The sequence below is a fragment of the Parasteatoda tepidariorum genome, chromosome 4 (assembly GCF_043381705.1).
Source record: "Parasteatoda tepidariorum isolate YZ-2023 chromosome 4, CAS_Ptep_4.0, whole genome shotgun sequence".
In the NCBI taxonomy this organism is placed as follows: domain Eukaryota; kingdom Metazoa; phylum Arthropoda; class Arachnida; order Araneae; family Theridiidae; genus Parasteatoda; species Parasteatoda tepidariorum.
The window spans coordinates 33,967,388-33,987,385 of record NC_092207.1 but is presented as its reverse complement, the minus strand read 5'-3'; the positions used below and the strand labels follow the sequence as shown (position 1 = coordinate 33,987,385).

General features: G+C 26.2%; 1 protein-coding gene across 1 annotated transcript; it reads right to left on the bottom strand.

Moving 5' to 3' along the window:
• Positions 1-396: 396 nt before the first annotated feature.
• Positions 397-19,997, bottom strand: LOC107436701 (U3 small nucleolar RNA-interacting protein 2). Its single transcript, XM_016048498.3, has 14 exons — positions 19,765-19,997; positions 17,576-17,661; positions 14,682-14,785; positions 13,577-13,641; positions 12,298-12,339; positions 11,302-11,428; positions 10,154-10,275; positions 9,218-9,310; positions 7,591-7,691; positions 7,147-7,281; positions 6,287-6,349; positions 4,786-4,925; positions 1,104-1,183; positions 397-558 (listed from the first exon to the last, which is right to left on the bottom strand). Exons 1-14 carry the CDS (start codon positions 19,816-19,818, stop codon positions 415-417), a joined length of 1,356 nt encoding a protein of 451 aa, XP_015903984.1. The 5' UTR covers positions 19,819-19,997; the 3' UTR covers positions 397-414.
• Position 19,998: the final 1 nt, after the last annotated feature.

Below are 19,998 nucleotides of genomic sequence, written 5' to 3'. Positions count from 1 at the left end.
ACTTGAATATTTTGAAAATTCATCGATTTAATAAAATACAATATCACTTAAGGTAGTTTCATTGCACATCTTTTTATTACATTAGTTGTTTTTGATTAGTTATATGAAAAAGCTATACTTTAATGGAATATTCTCAGAAATCCTATTACATTAAAAAAATATATAAACATTAAAAATAAATTCTTCGAGCAACTAAAGCTATTTTAGTAATATACAAGTAATCACATGTGTGGTTAAATCAGCTGACAATTTAAGAAATTATTAAGTCCATGAATGTGAAAATCATTGTGATTATTTTGAATGTTATGAAAATCATTGTAAAAATAATGCAGATTTAAAAATGTTTTAAATTTAAACTTTTTCCTTATCTTTTTCACACATAAAGTCTTCAAAGCATTTTAAAATAAAATATTATTAACTTTTATTCCAACAATATATTACAACACAATTTTTAGCTGGTTTAATCCGCCTCCATCGTCCAAGCCTGTGTTCTTGACCTACAGCAGCAACTAAATATTTTCCAGAAGGTGTGAAACGGAGACTATTTACAAATCCCTCCTAAAAGAGAATAAAAAACTTATTTAAATTCATGAGATAAATTATCGTTTACAATAATACTTAACAAGTATATAAAAACAAATTTGCATAAAGATTCCTCAGTAGCATTTTATTCATAAGTCAATGAAATAAATCTCTAAGTAATGTAAATTATATATTGGAGGAACTATTCAATTTTGCTATAAGTAAAAATTTAAAAAAAAAGCCACATTTTTTAAACAAAACACATAATTTAAATTTAGCACTTAAAATTACATAATTACATATTTTGTAAAGGTTCAATTCAAATCTTTTCTATCTTTTAGAAAATAAAAAGCAATTACACTAGTGCCCTCTTACTACATTTTGTATTTGGTAATTACTTGTTCTGCAATATTTCATTTTGTAAATAGTAGATAAGATCAGTACAAAAGATAAGAAAATAAATAACAATAAAAAATTTTAATTTTTAATAAATTAAGATAAATTATAAGTACATAATAAGATAAGCTAAGTTAAAGATAATAAATATACAGAAGAAGAGAATAAAGATAAGTTATGTTTACCATTTTAATTTCAGACACTTGTATTAGAGAGTGATTTTCATCATCTCTCTTCCATAGACGAATGTAGCCATCATTTGAACCTGAAAATAATGTTACACATAATATTAAAGTCAACATACTAAAAATAGAATATTTTCAACTAACTCACATACTGTCTGTTTTTTTGCTTACAAAACAGACATTGAGTAAGTTGAAGAAAGAGCAATTAGTTGACCTGCCACATACAGCAATTACATTGTTAATGTTTTCAAAAATAGACTAAATGAATTAAAAGAAAAAAATTTAAAATAAAATTTCAATTTAAATAACAAGTATAAAAATACACTTTATAATTGAAATATGGAGACAGGTGGGTTAAAGTGGGTACATGTTAATAAGCATCTATTTTCTAGTTTTAAGTTGAAATGATTTATTCTATATCTTTTGAGACCTTTACTGGGATTGCAGCAAGCATTTTTATTTCAGTTTTAGAAACAGTTAAAAAAAATTCATGTTTACAAACTATCTGTTTATGATTTACATATAAAGCATGTTAGTTTAAGCTGTTGATGAACTTTCTTCTAATATCAATAAAAACTGTAAAAAAAAACTATTAATTTGAGTTCAAACTGGCAGAGGGACATCTAAAGAACAGATCGACATAGAAATTAAAGAATAAATTTCAAAATTCTATTTATTACGAATTGTTTTCAGAGGTGGGGTAAAGTAGGTATATGGTAAGGCTTAGCTAACTGTTTTATATGATAGGGAATTTTTTTTAAAATCTGTGTTAGCCCTAGAAGTATCTAATGCTGCTCTATATTTTATAGTGAAATAGCCAAAAAAAATTTGCTTGTTTGATTAGTCCTATATAGAAATTTTAATGCTAGAAACAAAATTTATTTCAAGTTATATTTTTTAAAGAGAAGAATGATAGAGGAAATAACCAGTGTCTTCACTACAGCGCGAGAATTTCGCATATTTTTTTCTTTTCACGCAATAAAAAATGGTTAACGCGAGAAGTTCACGCACTCTATTAATCAATTTAAAAATGCATGAATTTTGGAAAAAATTTCGTCTTTTGCCATTTTGATTAAAATTTGTTTCACTTTTCTTCCTTGATCTTTCATTATTTTGAAAATCGGTCCTTGTTATCTAGCTTTCCTATTTACCAGTATTGTTCAGAACCAGTGCGAGCAACAGAACACCCCCCCCCGAACCACCGAACCCCTTTCAGAACACATTTCTCTGCAACCATGTGTTCACCGTAGGTAAGGTTTCTTCATGTAAGACGTTTCTATTTTTTTTTTTTTTTGCATAAATGTAAGATGGACAAATACCTCGTTAAGGCGACATCTTCTACTCCGTAACGGACAAATGAAAATTAAACAAATGTCGGTAGAAACGGTCAAAACAAAACAAATATGGGTATTTTTCAGCCAAATAAATATAATAACTGATGAAAAAGTAGATATAGAACATTTTCCATATGATGATGCAGCAAAAATATTCAATTAGAAGATGTTAAAAATGTATTATAATTAAAGAAATAATTCTTTTTCAAGTCAATTCGTGTTTTTTTAAATTTTAGAAAACTGACTTAACTTTCTGAAATCTCACCCTGTTTTTGAGAAAGGGTAAGAAATTCTCTCCCATTTTTTTTTCTGTAATGAAAACATTGATAACAATATAACATTTATATTACACAATTCAAAAAAATTGCCAAAAATAGCATAATAGTAACACTTAATGAGCACATTTAAAGATATAGATAGGTTTTCACACAAGTTTCTGCCTTCATGTGGTAGTTTTTTGATGGAAAACAAAGCAATTTCCTTAAAGTAACTATATTCAATAAAAATAGGTCTGCTATAAATATCATATATACTTCAAATAAATCAAAAACTATTAGACTTTTCATACTTTTTGACGAAATTATATAAAATTCTACAAAATATACTGCATCTGAAGTGAAGCCCAATTCTAACAGCCACAAATACTCTTTAATTTAATAATACAAAAAAAAATTTTTTTTTGCATTTGCTTTTTTAAATATAATCATGATACATTTATTTAAGAGCATTATTATTACTAAAACAACATTTGCATATTAATGAAATATACACTAATTTTAATGAAACATACACTAATTTTAGAGCTATACTATATTTAATCTATATAAATCCAATGTATGTAAAATACATCAAAATTTTCAGTAAAATAAATTTAATGGTTTGGTTTTAGAGCCTTCTTTAAAAAAAGCTTGATTTTATACCCGCTTTATACCATGTGACCCTGTAATCAATTTGATGGAACGTGAAATGTGACTTCATTCAAAGAACGTTGTTTTTAAATTCAATTTTGCTCTATTGTTTTTTAAAAAAATGTCGGTTGTTTTGATGTTTATTCTAATTATCTTGCTTCATTCGGGAGAAAGAGTATCAGTTTTATTTTTAAAAGATTGATATAAAAAACCCTGGAAAATTCAGTTTTATCTTTTAAACACATTTCTTTACTTAGTTAGAGATTTTTCCATAACTGTTTGCTTGTGTTTTGATAAGAATTTTTCTGTATGATATAACTGTGTAAAATTATCTTTAAGTAATTTCAAATTTTATTAAAGCCTTAACAACATGGAAAAAATAAAGTTCTTCAAAGTTAAAGTGGCTATGATAAATCTATTACTGTGGAAGTGGAAAAAGTTAAAAAGCAACAATAAGAAGAAAGACATCCCTAAAAATACATTATTATTTCATTCTTCTGTATTAGTTGCAACCCAGCTGATATGTATCTTTTTTCTTTCATGAAGCCATTTTTCATAACATTAAAATGGGTGTGTAGCCAGAATTTTCAACAAAAAATAAGCACTCAAAAAATATTTTTAATCATTATCCAAAAAAAAAAAAAATCATAATTAGGATGTGTGAAGTAATAAAAAATATTTCCCTCTATTGTTTAATATTACAATCTATTGTTTAATATTGCTACTTGTTTAATAACAAATTTATTAACATAAAATCACCAAAATGCAAAAACATTTTCAAAGACTTAACATAATCATGATAAAATAACTAGTTTCTGATAAATATTGCAAAAAAAAAAAAAAAAAAAAAAAAAAAAAAAAAANAAAAAAAAAAAAAAAAAAAAAAAAAAAAAAAAAAAAAAAAAAAAAAAAAAAAATGAAAATTATGCTTTTTTTTTTGCAATTCATGGCGACAATCAACAAGGCAAAGAAGAAGAAAAAAACAATCTCATTAGGAAAGATAGAAAATTCAGCAGTTTTTACAAACCCTCAATAAGTAAAGCACCTTTAAGGGCTTTTAAAAAATTTTTGTTAAAAATAAGCACATTTAAGCACTTTTTAAAAATGCTACACACCCTGTGTAAAATGAAAATTCATTCAAAAGTATCAAAATGTAAAATTAAATATAAAATTGTCTCTCAAGGAAGTTCCCATATTAGATAAAAATTAACCATAAACTAACAAACTTAAGGAACCATAAAAATAATCTAAGAAATCATATACCACATGAGTTTTTCTCAGAAAGTTGCAATGATGCATTCAATATTCATTTTTTGAAAAATAGCTTAGAGAAATGTGATCACACTACGATCAAACATATTGATAACATAAATTCTATTAAAATTAATGAAATCGTTCAAATATTCTGAAAATGGTTGAGGGATTATGCATAAATCTCACCAGATGCAACAAGATCTGTATTTTGCAAGGCACATAATGATGTAATCCAATTTGGTTCTTCTGATTCAGGATCACAGCCATGAGCAAAAGGCACTTTAAACATCGGCTTCTTTTTATGAATGCCCCAAAATAACAGTGAGCTGAAAAAACAAAACCAATAAGGTTATAACAAAGTCAAAATACAAAATTTTTACTGTGTCTGTGGTTTAGAGACATCACCTTCATTAAATAATGTGCAACACAAAAATAAAATATATAATTATCAACTTCTTGTGTCAATGGATTTCTGTGAATAATTCCAGAGATCTGATGAAGCATGTTAAAAATAACATTAATAATTTAGCCAGAAACTTCCAACTTCACTCCAGATTTTAACTATTTGGACAGAGTTTCTAGATTGCAGCTAATTGCATATTTACAATTCAAAAAAGTATGAAACATCAAAATGCTTATTTAAAGAGATTTAATTCATATATTTTTATAATAGTCTGTTTTCATAACTACTCTAAATAATTACATTTCAATTATGATCATTAACAATTTCATATAGCAGTTAGGAAATAATTAAAATTGCACTAGTATTGCATATAATAATCTATACAAATTGCACCCACATTAAAAATGGTATATTTTAGAACATTGATATTGATAAAAGTTTGGCTAGTCTTTGGTTTTATTTTAGTTCATTATAAGAGAAAAAAAATGCCTATACAATATGAGTATTGTATAACAAAAACAAGCAAAAAAAAATTTTGACTTATAAGAATTTATTATATAATTATTTATATTTTAAAGCACATACTGGAACATTTTCTGATATAAAAGTTCAATAATTACCATTAAGGAATTGAACTTTTTTGGATAATTAAATTATAGTAGTTCATCACTTCATTTTTAGTTTCTTAATTAATCATATTGTTAAATATATTTAATTATATTGTTATAAAAAAGCAGGTTGTTTTACTTTAATAACCAGACTTCTGTCCTTCTAAAGTTATAAGAATTTCCAGCAATAACCTGATTTGTGCGCACACTAATTAATGAGATTCTTTGTATATTAAGGAGCTAAATTCTATAATATTTGCCCTGAACAGGGGGAATGGATAATAAATTATTTGGAAAATAACTTAGTTTTAAATAATCAATGATTTTTAAAGAAATTCTTTGTGAAGTGAATGTTTTTAAAGATTGTTTCTAAAATTGAATAATGAACAATAACTGTACGTGATAATTTTTAGAGAAAAAAAAATCTACATTTTGATAATGTTTTTAAAGATACTAAGCAAACCCACTATGTCTTCCAGACACTAAACTTTGAATTCAAATATAAATAAATAAATTTTAAAGAATAAAACATGTGTTTTTAGTTGATAATTATAAAAATAGCATCTCTTGTAGAATACAATTTTGGGACTTTAAATAATAATTTCAAAAAATAATCAATAATTTTTCAAGAGGAAAGAAAAAATTTAGTGAATGTTTTTAAAGAACCTAAACCTACCCATCATCTCCTCCAGACACAAAACTCTGATAACTTGATACACATACACAATCTATTGATGCCCTAGAAATAAAAAAGGAAATCTTTTTAATGCATTATTTGCAAAAAACTAATATAGGCATTAGACATTAAAAAAATGGACTACATATGCAGACAAAATGAAAATTAATATCGATGGTTTCTGTAATGAACAAAAAATAAAAAACAAAAGTAATAGATGTACAAATTACCAAGCATTGCATGTAAATACAAACAAACTACCAAAGCAATACATACAAATTATCAAGGAGGAGAAGTGATTTTTTAAAATATATATTCGGCAGGATGCCTATTAACTTTTAAATGGCTTGTTTGTGTTAGTTTGCATGCCTTGTAGGATGTTAGCTAGTGGTCATAGGTTAGGAAAACGTTGCAAAATCAAGTTAAGAAAGAAAATGAAAGCATTAAGAAAAATGATATTACTAATTAAAAATTGAAAATGAAAGATTTATTGGAATATCTCAAATGACAAAAAGATAAATAAATGAATAAATGCAAGTGACACTGAATAAATTTTAAAAGACAGAATCGGTTACATAAAAAGGCATAATAATAGATTAAAACATTTGCAATAAAATTAAAAATGAGTTTAGTGATACCATATTCATTGGGATGAATAAGACAAAAAATATTGCTAAATCTAAATATTCCAAAAGCTTCCTGAGATGAGAGTCAAGTTTCCAGGGATTTCTAAGCTTAAGTATTTCCAAGTTCCGAAGAATTTCAAGTTTTTTCTGTCTCAAGAATAAATTGGTCACCTTGTTCTATTGCCTTAAATTCAAAAGAGACAATCTTTATATGGAATATTAAAGTTTTCTCACCCATTAGCTTGAAATACAAGCTGAGATTCTTCAACAATTTTCCAAATCCGTACAGTATTGTCTCTGGCACCAGCTGTTAAAGCTGTTTCAGTGAAAAAACAATCAATATCGGTTATTGCATCTTGATGACCAAATCTGCAAAGAAAGAAAGAAAAAATACAAATAACTACAATGAAAATGTATTTAAATGGAAAAATGCCAAGCATAAATTAATATAAAATGTCAAGATATATTCCCTGGAAAAAATATGTTAAACTAAATTAAAATTTTATTCAAACACATGATCTAAAGAGAAAAATAAACAAATACAATAAATAGTACAAAATAAACAGCTATGCTCAGCAAATGAATAAAAAAAATTCCACAATTTGAATGCATTTCTATTAAAGCTAGACAAATAAAGAAAACTAAAAAATTTAAAAAAAGAAAAAGAAAGTAGCCTACAATGTTTCAATATAGCCCATTTCATCAAGAGTCCAAAGTTTTAGAGATCGATCACTTGATGCACTGATTAATTGATGACTTCCTTTTTGAAATACTAGACCCTAGAAAGAAACAATCTATATTTTATTAAAATAATTTTTTATTAATAGCTACCATATATGGTTATAGAAACTGAGTTTTGGGTATTACTCAAACAAAGAAGCAGGAAAAGCATTCGTGGGCATATACATCCAAACCGGAGACTGACGAAAATTATAAAATCATGAGTAAGCTTCTAGAATTATTCTTGTAACTTTATCACATTCACAGTAAAATAGAAAATTTGTTTAACATAGACATGCGTATGTCTTTTAAAAATAAAAGAGTCAGGGGTCTGTCTAGGTTTTTCTGAGAGGTACCTATTTTGTGAAAATGTAGACATAATTTATGAAAAATGTAAAATTATATTAAAAAATCAACACAAAAATTTGGTAAAAATACGGATTTATTGTTTCTTAAGGGATACAAAAATAAAATTCTACGAAAAAGTATTTTGTGAAATTTCCTAAAACTGAATTTGTGAAACTACCGTTTTTCCTAAAGTTGAATTTGTGAAGGTACTGCGAAACAGTAGCAAATTCGGCCTGGACCGACCCCTGAGAGTTAAGTATTTAATTAAGCAAAACTTTTCTTACGTGTACCTAAAACCCAGTAAATTATGCTGACCATAGCTTGGTCACTGGTACAAGAAAACACTTAAAGATTTTTCATATGACCTTCAGCACACCACTGGTCCTCAAGAAAATTACTTTGATGAGGCCCTACTTTTTGAGTTCCTGAGAAGCCAGCAAACTTGTATAACATTTTTTGTTAGTAGACACTGAGTCTTAAATATGAATGAGGGTAGGTTTTTAAGACTTGCACAAAGTATAGGTCTGTTTATATTTAAAAATTCCCTGATTATGATTAAATGCATTGCCCGTATTTCAAAATGTCTTGATTTTACCTCAAATGAAATTTTTTTTTCAAAAGATTCTCCACTTTTTTTACTTATGTGTTTGATCTAATTTGAATAGACCATTTTGAGGATTCAAAACAACAGAGTGAAACGCATGGGTGCAATTTGCGCCCAAAACAGAAGGAGTTTTTCAAGTGGAAATTTTTTACATTTTATATACCAATGGAAAAAAAAATTATGTTCTGTTAGAAACAGGCTGATTGGAAAGCAGAATTTTATTAGTGAGACAATGTTTGAGAATTAATTGGTTTAAAACAAACTAAGACAGATTTCAGTAACTTTCTAAATTAACACAACTTTCTTAAAAAGTTTGAATTGAAAAAATTAAAAAATATATAAAATCTTACAAGAAATGAAGAGAAAATGGTATGTTTAAACATATTTCAAAATTTAACTATATCAAATTAATTTTGCATACAGTAATGAAAATTACAAACAAAAAGATGTTTCAGGTCGAAATGTTTAACATATCTTTAGGAGTTAATAAAAAATGTACACAATTAAATTAATGCATGGTAAATAAATCATGTTACTTCAGAAAAAAAAACTAAAATGGTGCTACCTAGCAAAAAAATACTACAGTGCATGATAAATATATAGTTATAAAATAATATAAACACAATAACTTACAGTAATAGCATCCTTATGACCTCTGAATGTATGAATACGCTCCATAGTATCAGGATTCCAAATATTTATAATTTTATCTCTTCCGCCTGTTGCCTGAAAAATAAAAAGAATAACAATTATAATAAATTTCTGAAATTTTTTGAACTAAATAAATAAAGGTTTAGGTAACAAACATTAAACAATACTTGTATAGCTGGCAACTTAAAATCTTAGCGTGTAAAATAACAAACAACCAATATTTAGCTTAAGTATTTACTCAATTAGTGACCTTTGAATTTAACACAAAATTGTAATTTTATTAAGTGTATTCTAAACCAGGAAGTAACTATTAGAAAAGAGGAAGAGGAAAATAAATATGAAATTTTATTAACCAATAAAGACAGAAAATTTTTAAAAAATTATTAAAAGCTATTAATATAATCTTAAAACACACAATTCAAAGCATTTCTAATGTCTTAAATAACTTCAAGATTTTGAAAGGAAAGCAACAGTTACCTTTTTTACTGCATCTTGAGAAGAAAAAAATTATAACACTGCTTAGAATTGTGCGTCTTAAAGTTGGCCAGTATTCACCTGTCTTGTTTAACCATAACAAATACAAAAAAAACTTTTCAATACCATAAATGCCAAAAAGCAGTTTTTAAAAAAAAAGAAAGTTAAAGAAATGATTAGATATATAAGTAAAACTAACACTGGATGTACACAAGTAAAGCAAATGTTAGGCAAGCAAATTTTAAAAACAAACAAGAATAAATTATAACCACAATATAAAATAAAATCACAAAGCAATTTAATTGATAATTCAATTGACTATGTGCATACATTTAAAGAAACAAACAAGAATAAATTATAACTACAATGTATATTATTACAAAACCAATTTAATTAACATTGTTTACTCATTCTTACGTTTAATATAAATAAGGGAAAACTAACCAAGAATTTGTCATCTGTTGAAAGGGAGATAGCAAGAACTTGGTCGGTGTGGCCAATATATCCTTCACTGCCCTTCTTTCCACCAGGTATGGTTTTGATTTTCTTTTTTTCTTCTATACTCCCTACACAATCACAAACTTTATTAATTAATCTTTGATTTATTAAGCATTAACTTTTTGAATTACACTATTTAAATTCTTAAATAAATACTTGTTTAATACAATAAACAATATGGCATTGAAAACTAATATACAAAGATGCCAACTTGTTCCGGACAGCAGATAAATATTTTGGAATGATAGTCTTTCAATGTACTATTGTTGATTTAGTAAATTTGATCGATAGGGTGTTTAATTACCACTTCATCTAAATTTTTCAAAGACTTATGTGATATGTGACTTTGTTGCATCTGAGCCTTATTGAGAGTTTTAAAAAGTCAGCAAAATTAGCTAAAAATTTTCAAAGTTTAGTTTGTAGCTCTCTACCGTTTTTTTTAAAAATATTCTGTCTTGTTCGGAGCAGTTGGCATCTTTGAATATATAAAATAAAACTATTCTAAAAAAATACAGTTTAACACTATTAACCATAGTCTAACACTACATTTTAAAAGCATAGGGACGACATATGATTTAATTATATGTCAAATCATGTACTGCTATATAATTTGACACTGAATCAAATCATATACAAGCACTATGCTTTTAAGCAATTACAATGTTAAATATCTTTTAAAGTGAACTCAAATTACACATTGCCATAAAATGTTTTGTTAGTGTGAACCAATTTTTTTATTTTATTTATTAGCAATGATTAAAGAAAATTATGATTCACAATTCAATGTCAATAACAGTATATTTTTAAAAAAATATTCCACAACTTTTTTTTGTTATATTTTAATAATCTCCTTATTTAAGCTCTTGAATCATAATTCAAGGCTTAAATAACTGAGATAGATATTATGGTTATCCATCATCAGTTTTTTCTTATCTTGCATATTCTAATACTGTATATCTTAAGAGATTTTCAATTATTTTGTAAAAGCAAATATTATAACAAAGTAACTTTAAATAAACTTCTAAGGCATTTTCACAATTAATAAAATGCACTAACTTTTCAATGTAAGGTAATAAAAAAATAATATAAGTTACATTTAATGATTGAACCATCTTTTGATGCAGAAATTAAAAACTTTTCTGTTTGAGAAACAGCTAAGCATGTGACACTTAGTTTATGCCCTCTAAGCACACAGAGAACATCAGACACTGTATCTTCATACTGAAATAGTAAAAAAAAAAAAATAAATAAATAAAGAACTAAAAATACAGAATTTTTTTTAAAAATATACACTTTAGATTGCACTTTATTTTAGAGATTACAATACGTAGTTTCAGAAAAAGTTTTGAAATAGTACACTTAAATTAGACAACTTTACAACTAACTGTAAGTGGAATCCAGAGGTAGATGTTGAAACTATGTAATCTTTGAAATGATGGAAAATATTAATTTAAAACTTTTAACTCTTTCAAAACAGACATTTTAGAGTAATACAATTTTAGTACCATAATCCTATGATTCTCAACGTTCAAGTTATATTTAAGAACTAGGAACAATTTCTCTTTTGATTTTTTAATTAACATTTTTTATATCAGCATTTTTATTTTAACAGCATATTTTTAAAGAGCGTTTCTAATGAACCTTATTCTTTCATGATAACTTTTTTCTTAAACTATGGCAATGTTAAAAAGTTAAATTAAGATATTTAGCGTTAAATCTTTTGTTTAAAAATTAAGAACGATATTAGTCTAATATTAGTTAACTAACAATATTCGTTATACCTCTAATACGAAATATTAGCGGAATAATTGATTATTAACGTACAGAGTTATTTTCCTATTTTTGAAAAGACGCAGCTTATTAAATTAATTTTTCATGAAAATACCAACTTTGTTAGCAGGATTTTACCTTAAAATCAATCGATGTCATTTTAAGATTGTTCACGCTAACATTTTAAACACATGATGAGGAAAAATAATGTACTCAAACTTACACAGATAAAACTGCATGGAGATAATAAAATGTTGCGAAATTCTCAACAATATAACAAAACATACATTAAATCAAAAAAGTAGTAAGATTAATCATACTTCATGTGCTTTTTTCTTTTGTAGTCTTCCTGCTTCCTCTAACTAAAACAAATAAAAGAAAAATTATCACTCAAAAAATTAAAAAATAAGCATCGCTATTCAAACGAAATTTATACATTCAACATTTAATAAACAATACATGGTTAGTTGAAAGTAGTGCTGGCAGGCTTTTGCTCCGATTGATAGCAATTTGTCATTTACAGCAATATTCAAAACCATTTATGCAAAATTGTTGTTTGTATAGGATAAAACTTTAGGAATGAAAGTACTGACAGAAAGCTTTCAAAGATGGTGAAAAAAAATAACTAAGCAAAATGAACAATTTTTAAGAATCAAAAAAAGAAATTTCCAATTAGAACTGTCGTCTTTTTGTTTTTCTAAAGGAAAAAAAATGGCATGGAAGATGTTTATTCAAATTTAAGTATATCAAATAGTTAGAAAATACTTCAGTAAGAGATCAAACAAATTTATAACACAGCAAAGAATTTTTCAGTTATTTAAAAGAATACGAAAGGTGAATCAGACATACATATTTTAATTAGTAAACATCTCCAACAACAAGATGTGTTTAAATAGTTAAAGCTATGCAAATCTTGAAGAAATAAAATGTTATCAAGATATGATACTTATTTCACAGCAAATATATTAGAATTTTTATTTTTTGATTTTCTGGCTTTTAGATTTTGGGCAAGCAAACCCAGATCTTTTACCCTGAAAATAAATAATATTAATTGAAATAAATAAATAGAAAACAAAAATGAAACCACAAATTCACTAAAAAAAAATTTTAGAGCTGAAAGATATATTAGAAAAAAAAAGTTATTTTAGAAAAATCTAAGTATCTTTCAAACACACACACATCTTTTTTTTTTAAAGCAAACTAATTTTTAAGAAATAAAATAAAGTGACAAATTTTAACAAAAAACATAATTGTTTATTTATTTAAAATTGTTCCATCATTCATAAATGGTAAATTAATTTTTACACATAATTAGGGGTCATTTTTATTTAAACTAAATTTTATTCAACAATCCGGTTTTCATGAAGCCAAGGCAAGTGGCACCTCCCACCAAAAAAATGACACTGAGTAAAATTAAAATTGCTTACAAAAAATCACGTACCTTTGATAATCAATTTTGAATTCAATAGAGATAACCCCAAGAAAGACCAACCTCCATTAACAACCATTTTAATTCATCTTTTGCAAATAATACAATAAGATTTTATCTGTGCATTATATTACACATAATCAAAAAAGAAATATAAATGAAATAATTACAGCTTCATCTTTTAGTCTCTGTGAAACAGCACCTCGAGCATCTTCAGTTTCATTTTTGGCAAGCTCTGCAAATGAAATTTTAAAAAGTTAACGCGGAATTGAATACAATACATTTACCAAGCTCAGAAATAAAAATAAAAAAATTAATTTGAGAACAGCCATGGCATTAAATGCAACACACAGATTACTTAATTTTAACTTTCATTCTATATTAAAAACATCGTGTTAAATTTTTTCTGATTTGCATCACAGTAAAGACAAAGGATACTGCCTTTATTTGATCTGAAAAAAGTTACTTATTATTTATGAATAAACATCTCATTACAGAAATAAGATTAAAAAAAAAAAAAATAGTAATTAAAATGCTACAAGTCAAAAAGGAGAAATTTTTTAAAAGGATAAAAAATAAAATTATGGGTTGTGTGTGGCATATTACGGGTAATAAAGGTAGCATTGTAGAAAATGCTGAGGCAAATTCTGGCATTTCACACGTAGCCAATAACATATTATTAAATTTAGCACATATATTTTTATTATAGACTCATTGACCTTAGGGTAAAAAAGTTTTTATTTTAACTACTCAAGCTTTTTTCCGATTAGACTTTAAAAAATTACAATAAAATGAGGAATCACACGAAAAATTGTATAAAATTTTAAGTGTATGGCATTCAGATCAACTTTTTATTACTTAGCTTATATACTAGGCATAGTTATGGCTTGTTATTATTTATAATGGGTTGATCATCTAAAAGAGAATTGTCTTTAACAAGCAATATAATTAGAAAGGATCTCTTTGTTAAACACAAACTATTAAATATTATTTATGAAAATGAAATAAATTTAATTTTAATAAAAATTACTTTTTGAAAAGTGAAAAATATTATTCAAGTAAACACTGATCACATAACATGCAACTAAGTTGACCAACCACTTCATTTTCCCACTGATCATTAAATTTAAATATTTTGCAACAGCAAGTTGTAACAAAATTTTTTTCTTCTTTAATTTTAAGTAAAAATTAAAGTGTGAAAATACAAAGTGAGTAACCTGAAACTTCATTGCACAGAAAAAACATATAATGTAAAGTAAAAATAAATGTAATAACCTTCTTCTTCAATTTGCTGTAAATATTTTTTAGTAAGTCTCAATTTTTTTTCCTGTTCAGTTTCTTCTTCACTGGAAAACCCTTGAGTATAATCATCAATTCCACTACAAAATAATAAAAAGTTATTAGCAAATCCATCAAATTAAGAGATAAACAAAATATTTTTAACTGTCTAGCCTAATTCACCAGAAGAAAAAAATATATATACAAGGTATCTGCTACATTTTAGATTTTCAAATTCATGACTATTCCCAAGAACTTTTCATGACTTAACGAAGTTACAATTTTCTCCCGACAAAAACAGAATAATAAATTTAAAAAGCATTATAATAACATTAATTGAAATTATAAGTATAACTAAAACAGTTATACTCTGCATCTTCGTATTTATAGATTTTAAATTTTAAAAAACGGAGAGAAAAAAGAGTTGAAACAATAAAATAGCTGAAAAAAATACAAAAGCAAATATTTTTTTTTTCTCTTTTCTGCAGAATCATAATCTAAAGATACTTTTCTTGTTCATCGGAAAGAAAAGAAATACTCTTGATTTTTCTGTTCTCATTTTCGAATTGAAAAAACTTCGCCAATGACTCGCTTGCTTCAGCTAGAATTTTAAATTGATAAAACAGAGCTCATTCTAGGCAGAAAAAAGGGCAGGGTGCAAAAGTTTATAAAAAGGGCATTATTATTATAAAAAGGCAATAATTTCTTTCCATGGGCTTTACACGTTCTATTAAAAAACATTGTCAATTAGCAGGGGTAGCAGCAAAGTTTTTTAAAATTTTAGGAGCTTTTTTCAAAAAATTTTAGGGGTAATATATGATTTTGCTAGGATAAAAACAGATCACACGGTAGTTTATTACATAACAGAAGATTATTACAATTCATCCACACATATCATAAATAATTGCAAGCCATAAAAAAAAGCTCTGAAATTTATTAAGTCAAGTAATAAAATCTCTAAAGTGTAAAAATGAAATTTCAACTTTACATATTACCTATCAGAAATTAAGTGCATAATTCAGGAACAGGCAAAAGTGAGAATAAATCAAGAGAAAAAATAAATTAACACCAACTTGGATTTTTATTTAATTTTTACCTTCTTAATCAAAACTTTATTATTACCCTTTACCTTACTTTATTAAGAAAAAATTTTTCTAATATATTCTTGATATGATTTGTGACATTCTTTTACTGCCCTCAATAGTGTTGTGGTGATCTTCAACACTCCTCCATAATTTTGAATGGTATCTTTGATTAGTCTAAGAGACATAATAGTATTCTCATGGTGACTCACATTAAGCATTGCTTTATTTATCAAAAAACCTCTCTCAGAATTCCCATGTGGCAAAATTAAAACAGTTTTAATTAATGTAGTTAAATTCTTATACTTTAGATTATTGCTTTCTTTATTTATATTTAGCCTATAACTCTAATTTTTTAGGAACACCAACAAAATTTTATCAGATTTTTAGGAATTTTAGGGTTTGCACATAGTTTTAGGAATTTTATGAATTTTAGGGGGAATGCGACCCTTGAATTAGTAAAAAAAAAATATATTTTTTTTACTTTACTAAAAGTAGCAAAGCAATCATATTAATTACTAATTTTCATTAATAAATTAACCTATGTATCGAGTTAATGAGCTAATTAGCTTGGTAATTTACTTAAAATGCATGCATATATTAATAAAAGAATAAATGTATGATTTTAAGTGTCCGTAGTTATGATTTAATAATTAAAATGATTAATAATAATTATGATTTAATGATAGTGGAAGTAACTGCAAACTTTCAAAGACAAGTGCAACAACGGGGTGTGTTGGCTATTTTTCCTTTCTCATATAAATCTATGTATTGACAGCAATGACAAACTAAGTAAAAAGCGTTAAAAATAAAAGTTTGAGAAATCCACTGTAGAGTTTGGGGAAAAAATAAAGCGTTGAAGAAAGAAAGGGCAAAAAGGGTATGGAGTCTTATTAGATCAGGACACTAATTTACTTCAGGGGCAGCAGGGTGGATTCTTTTGACTAAAAGGGCAGCAGGGTGCTGCGCCCTGTTTACCCTGCCTACAATGAGCTATGGATAAAATAAAAAATAATAATAAAAATTCTGAAATCGCAGAAGTTTAAAAGATAATTCACTCTAGAAATAATGTTTTTTTTCTTTCATTTTTTGAAAAAAAAAACATCATAATTTTTAAAGAACATGATAAAAACATTTTATATTTTAATAAAACATGACTGTGAGTGGAGATTTTGTTACAAATTCAGATATTCGGAACGCCATGAAATTAGGAGGAGGGTTAAATCAATTTTGAAAATTCGGTGACCTATTTTCATGATTTTTATTAAAAAAATAGTTAAAATCATGACAAATTTTGTTCGATATTGAAATTCATGACTTTCCAGGTGCGCGGATAACCTGTATATAAATAATATATAATTATATATGTACATAATTATTCGTTGAAGTAAAACCCAAATTTTAATTTATAATTACTTTTTTTTAAAACTTTAGTTATTTATTATTCGTAATGTGAAAAACTTAAATTAAAGATTTTAAAAAAATGGGCGCTTATGAGTTTTTCTAAAAAACCTGGATTTTTTAAGCTCTGGCTTCAAGCCGAAAAATATTTTTCGATTTGATTTCACACAATAAATATATGTAGTAACTACTATCGTTATAAGATTCCATAGTTTCTTTTTTTTAAATAATTTATTGATAATCTATATTACTTAACACAAATCTTACAAATGATACTAAAATAGAAATGATACAAATGATTGCTAAAATACAAATTGTATTTTATATAAAATACAAATTGTAATTTAGCAACAACACTGCAGCTTATATTTTTTTTTCCTTTCTTAAAATAATAAGTTAAAGGGCTACCTTAGGTCATCATCACTAGAGATCAAGTCATCCGGTTTGCTCTTTTCCTTCCTTTTTATTTTATTTGACTTTTGATTTTTCGTTCCCTGCAGATAAATAATTACATAAGACTCAAGATCAAAGAATGCACAAAATTTATATTACAATGTTATAAGAGCCACAAAACAATGACTTAAACATAGAAAGATAACTTTTTACTTTAAGTAAAACATATATAAACTGACAATGTGCCCATGTTAGTTTTGAATTAAAATATTACATCTAATGAATATTTTTTCATTAAGAGTTTAGGCAAAACATAATACAAGTTTAAGATTTCGATTTATTAATATGTTTCATATTTTTTGTACAATACATTATCAATCAATGGACGAAAAAGGAAAAAAAATTAACAGAACATCATATAATGTTGCCATCCAATGTTATTTATTTCTTTATTGCATATAATTCAACATACTAAGATAAACACAAATTAGAATATCTGTTTAAGTATTAGATTACACAATACGCTGAAATTTGTTAGCATTTTTTCCATTTCTTATTGACGCTAATGTTTAGTTAATTGTGGCAAATTTCGATTGTCCTAGCATTGGTGTTAATAGTTACCTAATATAGGCACTATGGAAATAGGTCTTAACCAAAATAGATAGGTACCATCTTATCATTTAAACATAAAACATAGCAATATCTAAAAAGAAAGTTTTGAAAATATCGGCTGTGATTTGTTCCGAGTCAACATAGTCCCTCTTATGATATTTATGAGAATAATTCATTCATATGTGCCTGGGGTTTAGCTTTTAAGGTACAGCTATGTTCACAGTATAAAACAGTTTTTGAACACCAAGTTGGGCGACAGCTGATGATAATCTGGTTTCAATTTAAGAGTAAGTTGGAGAGATTAATGTAAGCAGAAAGTTGCACAATCATTTAAGTGGATGATGTAATAATCGAATTCGTGGTGATGAAAGAAACATTTGTTACAGTGCAAATGGAGAGGAATTGATAGAAGTAAAGAACGTTTTCCTTGGGGGTTTGGATACATAAAAATTTTCTGAAGAAAACTTAAGATTAAGGCGTAATATTTTCTGAGGAAATTTAATAGAATTTTGCTTTGAAAATGATTTTTCTGTGATGTTAATTTTTTATTTTTGTGCTGGCAAATTGTTCAAGCAGATGTTATTGCATTTTGTGATGCCTATTGATTTGAGTAATTTATGAAAATGGAGACGAAATTTCACGATTTACAAGTTAAGTTTTCTGTTTTGGCAGTTATTATGCTGAGCCTGGTCATCCTAATAATGCATGTCTTTATAAATTATTGATAAGTGATGATAATGAAATTACAAATAATGATGAATTTTGGATTGATTCGGATATATAATGGATGAAATGGTAAGTAATAAATGAAGGTGTCATTGGAAAATTTATGAATGGAAATATAGCTTTCAGGTGAGTTTAGGCGTACCTATTTACTTTATGGGAGATTTTCCTATTTTGTTATATAATTTTATGACTAGCGGTAACAGAAAAGTTGAGGGAGATTTCTGTAGCGTGATCTGCGGCAGAATAATCAACAAGTCTTGGAAACTTCCGGCCAGTGGCCCACGAGAAACTAAAAAAAAAATAACAGAAAGGAACTAACTTGTAGTCACCCCTGGGAAAATATCTAAATATTTTTGATTAAAAAATTTTCAAGTTTAAAATCTATTTGGTCCCTTGGCAATTGTAGCTGGCACAATAGATCACGATACGAAATATCCTCAAAAGTTGCCTGGAGGAAATAATTTGATATAAATATTGACAGTATTTTTGATTCATTAATAATTGTATTTTAACACACACTAATGAATTTTTAAGGATAATTTTTAAAATCCCACATTAATAAAAAAAAATTTGTAACTGAAATAAAAAATATCTCAGGAAGAAAAAAAAACCTTCCTCATACTAGCGAAATCTGAATATCATCTTTAAAACTATTAACATTTTTTAAGTCTCAGTGATTAAATATACACACAGATTATTTTTTAGCATTTCATTTTTTAACGTTTTAGCAGGAAATGAGACGTTTTGGGAGATAAACGCTTATAAAAAAATTTTGAGAGTACTCTCAATTTTCGAAGTAACGCTTCAAAATTATATTTAAAAAATCTACGTTAAATAACAAGGCAAAATTGAATATAGACATTTACTTTTTTTCTTTTGACACCACTTTCACGATTTGATTTTCGTATAAAGAATGACATTTTATTTATATACTTCTGGAATAGTGAAGCTAAATAATGGCAGTTTTTAGGTAAACATGGGAGAAAATCGTTTAATTTTAAAAATTTCAAACGGTACCATTAACATAAAATAAGTATGCACGAGACAACACAGAAAAGCATGATGTAAATAAAACAATCGAAATGATCACGGTCACAAAC

What these genes read in the sequence shown, in the direction of transcription:
- LOC107436701 (XM_016048498.3), bottom strand. Translation starts at nt 19,818, where the DNA reads ATGTCATTCTTTATACGAAAATCAAATCGTGAAAGTGGTGTCAAAAGA. An exon ending in TCTAGTGATGATGACCTAAG is followed by an intron (nt 14,786 to 17,575) that starts GTAGCCCTTTAA and finishes ATTATTTTGTAG; the next exon opens with TGGAATTGATGATTATACTC. An exon ending in GTCATAAGGATGCTATTACT is followed by an intron (nt 7,692 to 9,217) that starts GTAAGTTATTGT and finishes GTTTCTTTCTAG; the next exon opens with GGTCTAGTATTTCAAAAAGG.